Source organism: Lactuca saligna, chromosome 4 (assembly GCF_052625555.1).
Source record: "Lactuca saligna cultivar CGN05327 chromosome 4, ASM5262555v1, whole genome shotgun sequence".
Taxonomy (NCBI): domain Eukaryota; kingdom Viridiplantae; phylum Streptophyta; class Magnoliopsida; order Asterales; family Asteraceae; genus Lactuca; species Lactuca saligna.
Window position 1 is genome coordinate 992,065 of NC_136420.1, and position 9,526 is coordinate 1,001,590.

At 31.0% G+C, this 9,526-nt stretch overlaps 1 protein-coding gene across 1 annotated transcript; it reads left to right on the forward strand.

The window, feature by feature from the left end:
• The first annotated feature begins 7,131 nt into the window (after positions 1 to 7,131).
• Positions 7,132 to 9,320, forward strand: LOC145041018 (uncharacterized). Its single transcript, XM_078988905.1, has 2 exons — positions 7,132 to 7,346; positions 9,039 to 9,320. Exons 1-2 carry the CDS (start codon positions 7,206 to 7,208, stop codon positions 9,111 to 9,113), a joined length of 216 nt encoding a protein of 71 aa, XP_078845031.1. The 5' UTR covers positions 7,132 to 7,205; the 3' UTR covers positions 9,114 to 9,320.
• The last annotated feature ends 206 nt before the right edge of the window (positions 9,321 to 9,526 follow it).

The window sequence follows — 9,526 nt, forward strand, 5'->3', positions numbered from 1 at the left end:
ATAAAATATGACAATACAAGAGCACTTTGTGGGAGAAATCTCACCATACTCTCTCTCACTAGAGAACTACATTTTTGTGCACTTTTTTTTTTGAAACGGCAAATATAACCTACTCATAATCTACTCCTTTAATCAACATATGTCCACGAAGAGACTTGAACCCTCAACCTCAAAGAGGGAAGGCAACACCGGATACTGCTGGGATAGAAGTCGTTTTGGTGCACTCTCTTACAATAATACATGATCGTCTCTCTCTCTCTTTCTATTTATAGAGAGGGACACATTACAATACAATAAAGGGAATAAAATAACATAACTTAGCACTCATAATTTGTAGAGCATTTTCATGTTCCAACAATCTTTCCCTAAATGCTCGCAAATGACGAGGGATACAAATAAGTGATAAAAAGGCTAAAATACACAGTAACTGTGACATCCCCATTTTTACGGCCAGAAAAGACCGATTTTGTTTATTCTTTATAAAAATCAGAGTACTTCTTTTAATAAAAATGTTGCGGAATTTATCCCAATAAAACATGATAAATGCGTTATCAAAGCATTTCCGAAGAAAAGTATTTTTAATTCGTTTTAAAACATTTGGGATGTCATCGTCAATACATAAACATAAGCATAAATAGAACTTACATTTATTTACACTAGTGATCTACATCTCTTTAATCTCTCAGTGTAATATGACTTCATCTCAACACCTGTAATATAAATAAACTGAGTGGATCAGGTTGGGAAACCTGGTGAGTACATAGGGTTTTCAATCCACAATAATATAATTATTATGTTTAAACAATCAAACAATCGACCCAATTACTGATCCCCATTATATTCTTTACTTTTAAGGATCTATTCTAAGAGTCATCTATCCCGCATTCGTTCATTCTGCAGTCCTTTGCTTCCAGAGTTATAGGACTAACACTAAATCCATAGCTGCCAATGCTTGTTCGTAAAGCACTAATTCCATAGCTGCTGGGTACTAAATCCATAGCTATCAGTCTTTATCTAATAGGTACTAAGTCCATAGCTACGAATTCCTAACAGGTACTAAGTCCATAGTTACCTGTGTTTGTCCAATAGGCACTAAGTCCATAGTTGCCGATGTTATTTGTTAGGCACTAAGTCTATAGGTGCCAATGTTTACTCACATCATCTTTTATCTCTCATCATTCATCTAAACATCTCATACCCAACATACTTATATATTTAAAATATGTATACAGTTCAAATCATTTAAAACATGTATATAAAAAACGTTCATCCAGCATAGACAACAAGTATTCAGATAATATGCACACATAGCACGTAGTTTATATAAAACTAACCGAATGCTCGCGCGTTGCGCAGAAGCATCCATATAACTGAAATCTTTACATGTTTTTTTTTAAATATAACAATAATACTAAGGAGATATAATATATTGATTATTTTGAAGAGTAAATTACACGAATGGTCCCTATCGTTTGGGGTGATTTGCATGCTTGGTCTCTAACTTATTTTTTTAACTCGGAAGGACAATACTATTTGTTTTTGTTATTCGCTTTATCCCAACTGTTTGTTTTTGTTACGCGTTTTGGTCTCTGTGTTACCTAAAAAGACTATTATTTAAATAGGGAAAAATTATGGGGTATGTAATGTAAGGTGAATGGGCGGGGTTCGAGGTGTGTTTATTTAAATAAATTAGAAAATCAAGGGAAAAAATAGTATTTTTAGATAAGACATAAACCAAGTGTGTAACAAAAACAAATAGTAGGAACCTTCCGAGTTAAAAAAAATAAGTTAGGGACCAAACGCGCAAATTACTCTAAACCATAGGGACCATTCATGTAATTTACTCTATTTTGAATTATATGATAATATATACATCTATTAAAACTGCATAATCTCAATCTTTTGAATGACCTCTACCTACGAGTTACTCATGACTAAAATAAAATATAATATATAGTTTGATGTTATTTATAGTTGTAGTTATTATTAATTAATTTTTTAAATTTTATTTGGTTAACTTTTAAATTTCTATCATTGTAATTATTTAAAACATCAAACAATTTTTTTTGATTTTAAAGGTAACAATATAATAATTTATATAGAGTTATTTTTAACTATTGTTATTGTAAGTTATTTTGAGCTAATTATTTGAAAATTTTTAACGATTATAAAATTATATTTAAGAGATATTTTAAGTAAATTGATATTAAAATTTACCTTTTACATTTAACATTACAATTTATCATTTTTAACTATTCACAAAATATTCTTTGGGTTTTTTAAGTGTAACTGAAATTTATATTGAAGTTGATCATGTAATGTTATATTTAAATTAACAATTTAAGTGCCAATACTGTCAAAAGTTATGACTTTAAATTGATAACGGTTTACATATAACAACATATTAAATCAAATAATTTAAGTATAATATATTAAAAGTTAAAGACATAACTCTATAACTAGAAGTAAAAATATTATTTTATATTGAAATTTAATTTATTTATTATTACACTTTAGGTTTGATACTTATTTAACCTTATTAACCAACTTATAATCATCATTAGAAAGTCACTACAATTTATCACTTTTAACTATTTACAAAATATTATTTTGGTTGTTTAAGTTAAATAAAATTTTATATTTAAGTTGATCTTGTAAGGTTATATTTAAATTAACAATTTAAGTACTTTATACAAATTGTTCAAAAGTTGTAGCTTTAAAATGATAATGGTTTACATATAACAACATATTAGACCCAATAAATTAAGTATAATATGTTAAAAGTTAAAAACATAACTTTATAAGTAGAAGAAAATATATTTTTTTAATATTGAAATTTAATTTATATATGATTACACTTTAGGTTTTATATTTATTTAAGCTTATTAACCAATTTATAATCATTATTAGAAAGAAATTGAAAAGTAATGGGAGTTTCAAACGAATGTGGTGAAAGGAAAAATGAATGAGAGTTTCAAATCAATGTGGTGAAAGAAAAATGTTAGCTTTATAAGTATATAATGATACTTCATATCTATGTGTAAGATGAAAATAACTATGCACTCACCTGAGAATGTGGTGATTCGGTACTCGGACAGCGCTTCGTTTATTTTAAAATAATTTCCTTTGACGAAACCTAGTATTATTCACACTAGATTTGACACACTACGGCTTGTAGAAGTAGTAATCCTCAGCAGATCTGGAAGATCTCTACAAAAATCAAACTTCTCGTGGACAGAGCTTCGGCTCGGAAATCGGACTTCTCGGGATCTTCGGGGCTTCGAAACTTGCTTCGGGGTTCGAGAATATTACCGGGGCTTCGGGGTACTTCTGGCACGCAAATCGAGGTAAAACGGGAGAGAGAAGAGAGAAAAATAGCAAAGGAACTCGGTAGCCTCGCATCCTATTTATAGGAGGCTGGAGCCTCGGAGTACGCGGGGCGTACTGCTCCGTAAACGTCATTGCTTACGTATCCGAAGTCCTCGAGTGCGAGTGTCGACATACCTCGGTGTACGCGGGGCGTACTTCGGATGAGTCTGATGACTCGTCCTCGGATAATACCGGAATTAAAGATTAAATTTAAATACAAATTATTTAATAAACTTCGGAAATTTATATTTTCTTTATACGAACTCCGTTTTCGACGTTCTTTATATCCACGCGAAGGTGAGACTACACTCTACAACTTTCGTTTAGACCATGTTGGCTAATTTTGACTTTATTTTTATTATTTATTTTTAATAGGCCGGGACAGAAAATTTCGTTATAAATTCATAACTTCTTCGTTTGACGTCCGTTCTCGCCTAACTTTTTATCGCTTCGATACTAACAACGAGATCTTCGATTCTCGTTTAGATCACTAAGGCTAAATATCGCTCTAACGTAAATTTCACTTTTTACGTCATTCAACGTTGCCGGTTCTGTCGCGAAACTTCGACAGGTCATAACTTCTTCGTTATAACTCGGATTTCAGCATTCTTTATATATTCGGAAACCTTGTTTCAACTACTACAACATTATCTAAAGATATCAAGTTTATTTTACACTTAAATTTTGATGCTTATTTTTATTCTTAATTAATCAAACCACATAATTAAGCAATTAAGCACAAAACACATAATACTCAAATAATACACTTCTATTATTTCAAAACGGGTCACAAAGGTTAACCTAGACTATTATATCATCATTAATGACAGACCCAAAAACACAGGCGTTACAATTAAAAATAGGGACATAAAAAAGATCTTATTATCATCTTTAAACGGTTATAAAAATCATGTTGGTGTAATGTATATAAAAAAGACCTTAGGGACTTAATGTGGACACAATTAAAACATTATTACATTTTTAACGGTTATAATAACCATATTGGTGTAATATCTACAAAAAAAAAAAAAAAAAAAAAAAAAAAAAAAAACCTTAGAGATCTAATATGGACAAAATTAAAATCTTATTACCCTCCTAGATCATTAACCCTTCAAAATACAACATATGCATTATTAATTTTCTATGGATCTTAACATATTTAATGTCATATATTCAGGGCCGGTCCATTGATTTTTGATACAGAGGGCGAAATAAATTTTTTATGCCCTTATATAGAAAACTCATACAAAAAAAATTTTATAAACAAAAATGCAATAAAAGTTTATAATAAAACAAATTATACAAACAAAAACCTACAATTTATATCTTGTTTTATCAATATTAAACTTGATAATTAGTGGATTGGGTTTATAAAAAAAATCAAATGGGTTAGTTTTCTAAAAAAACAATATGTTGTTCTTTTATGATCTCAACCGAAGAATAAGAAACTAACAACAAACTTTTGCTTTGCAGTTTTTTTAGGATTATAATATAACAACTTATGTCTATTTTTATACATAACTAATCAATCCACCAAAATCAAACAAAGTTGTTTTTAAAACAAAACAATCCTACATGGAATTATATCACACCAAAGCAACCTTGGCAACAAATACAAGCAACTAGGATCCCAAGCACTGCCCCTGCAACTACATGTGATGGGGTATCCCCGAATAGCTCCTTCAATTTTCTTTTACTTGTGGGATGTCCTCTACAACCAGATTCAGATTCGGAAAGAATGTTTATCTTCACATCACATAAACAATAACACAAAATTTATAAAGATTGTTTATACAAACAAATATTGAACAGTGAACACAAACAAATTTCAAAATTAAACTCACCAAATTCTTAAAATCTGATTTTTAAAACAATATATACAAATCTGATTGTTGAAAGAATAAAGAAATCAGATACAAATCTGACTTCGGAGCTCAAACTTGGAGAAAACAATACAAAAATCACCTAAATCTGATTTCAAAACAATTGAGAAATTAGAGACAAAAACTAATAAGTCTTAGAGAAGAAATCAGATATATATGAAATTAATCAGATTTATGAAAGAACCCTACATAAAAACATATTTCGAGTTTAAACTTACCCAAATATGATTTGATGATTTCTGAAACAACAACATCACAAACAAAGGAGAAATTTGATTTGATTTCTGAACCCTGAAACAAAAATATGACTTCTGAAATAGAAAACTTAGAATGAGCTCTTTGCGACTTTGACTATTTTTTCCTGTAATGAAATAGAGAAGAAATTAGATCATTAGATGAATAATAAATAAAGTAGATACTAAAACAAACCAAAATAAACACAAGTTTCGATTGAACTCACCTAAATCTGATTTCTTAAATAACCAACGAGAAACGAATCTCATCCAAATCAGTGAACAACGAAATCAGAAATTCAGAATCGCCTTTTGCTGTATCAAATTAGAGAAAACCCGACCAAATTAGACAAATCGTTGCTATATCGGACGAAAGGTCGACTGATAATGATTAAATTGAGATTTGAGAGGTATATAATATCGATTATTCGATCGGAAGGAAACAAAAGAGAGATCCGTTCAAATTACTGAAATCGTTACTATGGTTTGGTCAAAATTACACGTTTGGTCCCTAACTTTTCTTTTGCACTTGGATCGTCCTTATGGTTTGATTTTGTTGCATTTTTCGTCCCTTGCATACATAAAGCTAGGGACCAAATGTGCAATTTTAACCAAACCATAGGGACGAAAAACGCAACAAAATCAAACCATAGGGACGATCCGAGTGCAAAAGAAAAGTTAGGGACCAAACTTGCAATTTTAATCAAACCATAGGGACGATTTCAGTAATTTACTCTTTATGAGAGACGTTTTAGGTAGGCATTGATTTCTAGCATCGACAACAACACTAGCGGGATTTTAGCCTTCTAGGCACGGGCGACGTTTGATTTCTCTATGAGCAAATCGATGATTGCTTGGAATTGGCACGTCTTCCCTAGCTTTCTTTCTCATGCCGGTAAACAGATCATCACCATGGGCTAAGTTTTTGAGTCTATTTTATATACATATACAACTAGCTGGACTATTTTTGATGCCCTTAATAATTTGATGCCAATTTTAAACATTTTTTCTGAATCTGAATCTGATTGTAGAGAACTTGTTTCAAGGGTATCCCACAAGTAAAAGAAAGTTGAAGGAGCTATTTGGGGACACCCCATCACATGTAGTTGCAGGGGTAGTGCTTGGGATCCTAGTTGCTTGTATTTGTTGTCAAGGTTACTTTAATATGATCTAATTCCATGTAGGATTGTTTTGTTTAAAAACAATTTTGTTTGATTTTGGTGGATTAATTAGTTATATATAAAAATAGACATAAGTTGTTATATTATATTGTTTTTTTTTAGAAAACTAACCAATTTGATTTTTTTTATAAACCCAATCCACTAATTATCAAGTTTGATATTGATAAAACAATATATAAGTCGTAGGTTTTTGTTTGTATAATTTGTTTTATTATAAAGTTTTATTGCATTTTTGTTTATAAATTTTTTTCTTTATGAGTTTTCTATATAACAACATAAAAAATTTATTTCGCACTATGTATCAAAAATCAATAGACCAAAAAAAAAAAAATAATAATAATAATAAAAAATTAGACCATTTAAATAAAAAAGGAAAAGTTATTAGGACTACCCTAATGACCTAAAATAATAATTATATAATCCAGAATTATTTGGATAACAGTAAAGAAAGAGCCCAGCCCGTTAGGTCCATACCCGACTACCCAAGTAAACATCAGGATTCAGGAGTCAGGACCCAGGAGCATTGCAAGAGCAAGAGAATGAAGATGGGAGCGTTTTGGGGGACGCGAGTCATGGAACTGGTGAAGAAGCACGATTCAGGAGGCCTCGTCTGGAAGAGGATCAAGCTCACTACTACCCGTAAAGCCAACGCCAAGAAGCGTATTCTTCGAGTCTGGCAGGTCCCTCCCTCTCTCCTAATTTCCATATTTTTAGGGTTCGGTTTATATGCCGTACCTATTCTACACCTTAATGAGATTCAATACACTACTTACTAACTACTGCTATTGATTAGTCTAATGACCTGGGAAATAAACAGCTTAATCGTTAATACTGTTTCTTTTGAAAAGGGTTCTGATATATAGACATATCGCATATGAACCTTGATGCTATATGGTACCAGTTTGGGGTTTACCAGTGACGTTTGTGAATGTTTGCTCAAATGCTAATTATTAAAGCCGGGGATTTGGAAACTAGCTCAATATCTTGAATTTACGGTTTTACCAAACCCTAACGCTAATTATTAATGCCAACATTAGGCTGTCAATATAAAATTTGTGGAGCCTCATGCATGTGACTATTTTTTTTTTTTCTTTTTTGTTGGTTGGTGGTTTGTGACTACGAAACTTTTTCTCACTATTTTCACATTACAAGGTAAATTCTTTAAAAAAGTTGTGCTGCAAACCCTCTTTATCTTCCCCCTACTTTTTTTCTCCCTTCACAAAGCAGCATTGAAGACTACAACACTTTGCCCTCATGAAGTATTGGATGCGTGCAGCATTCCGTTTTTTTTTTTTTATTATTATTTTTTTTGTCTTTCTGAGAATTGCTGTAGATATGAGAAACCTTGGGGTGCATTTGGTTGTAGAAAACTGTTCTCATTTTCTAAGAAAATGTTTTCAGAAAATAAAGTTGAGTTTTCATTTTCGGTTTTCAATGAAAATTTTATAAAACGAGTCTGTTTGGCAGTTGGAACCGGTGGAGTTTTCATTTTCCATCTTAGAAATTTAGGAAAAACCGTAAAAATCACTGTTTTCTAATTTACATACAATTTGGAAAACAGATAATTTTCATTTTCTTGGAATTTTTTTTGAAAAATGAATCAACCAAAGGCGTTTTTAAAATTTTCATATTCATTGAAAATTTTCATGGAAAAATAGAAAATTTTCCGCAACCAAACACAGTTTTAGTATTTCAAGTACATTGTAACCAAGTAACCAACTTTGGTCTCCATACCTCTGTATCAGTGTTGATTGTTACATTTTAGTAATATGAACATAATAAGAATAGTTAAAAGTTTGAACTATTCTTATTATGTTCATATTACTAAAATGTAACAATCATGATACAAGCAGATATGTTTTTTCAGAATCGTTCAAAAAATATTATATTTATTTAAGTTAAAATTAGTCATCTTGCTACCTACTTCATTCATTACACATAAGGGGAAAAGCAAGCATATTGAATTGTCATGCTTAGTTTAGGTCTGTACAGCACATATGCCTTTTTTTTTTGTCTCTTCACCTCATCGTTTCTGTTTATGAGTTTGAGGTTAATGAATATCAATGGTTAATACTATGTTGTAAATGATGATCAGTGACTCTTTTATTGATGTGTTTATGTTTTAATTGGTGTTAGTATTAATTTGAAACGGTTGATTGATTGATGATGAAGTATTGCAGTATTGATGTTAAACCATGGCAGCTTAGGGTATGTTAGAACTACAGATGATGATAATAGTGAATAGTCAGTGCCATAATCATATCATATGATCTGATAATTAAACCCAACCAAACCAAACCATGCCTAGTGTTATAAATTGTTTCTTTATTTGAAATGATAAAAAGTTGTTATATATATATATTTTTTTGTAGAACGAGGCTGTGTTAAGGGCATGCTCAGAGGTACCACCTTCAAACCCAAATTCTGAAGGTGCAAAGAAGCCTTGAGGTTGTTATCTATCTGTTAAATGTAAGAATCCACAAGTGATATGTTTTGGTAAAAGTGATTTTGGCAAGGTTTACTATTATTTATGTAGGTGGGTGTGTGTGTGTGTGTGTGTGTCTGTTTCATCAAGATATTTATTTGTATCCAGTTGTCTGATGGATGCGTCTAAAATCTGAATAAGAGATTGGTGTCATAATCTTTCATTATCATTATTATGTTGAGAGATTTTGAAGATAGGATTGGTGTTTGAAAGATATCCACACGAAGTCAGAAACAGAACAAGGGATGATATGATTCTGAATCTTGAAATAAGATAACAAGAGGAGGAGGAGGACCCATCTTAGATTTTGTCAATTTCAAATATGTGGATGGATTTGATAGCAAAAATGGAAGTTGCTTCCTAGTCCCCCCTCTG

What these genes read in the sequence shown, in the direction of transcription:
- LOC145041018 (XM_078988905.1), top strand. Translation starts at nt 7,206, where the DNA reads ATGAAGATGGGAGCGTTTTGGGGGACGCGAGTCATGGAACTGGTGAAG. An exon ending in GTATTCTTCGAGTCTGGCAG is followed by an intron (nt 7,347 to 9,038) that starts GTCCCTCCCTCT and finishes ATTTTTTTGTAG; the next exon opens with AACGAGGCTGTGTTAAGGGC.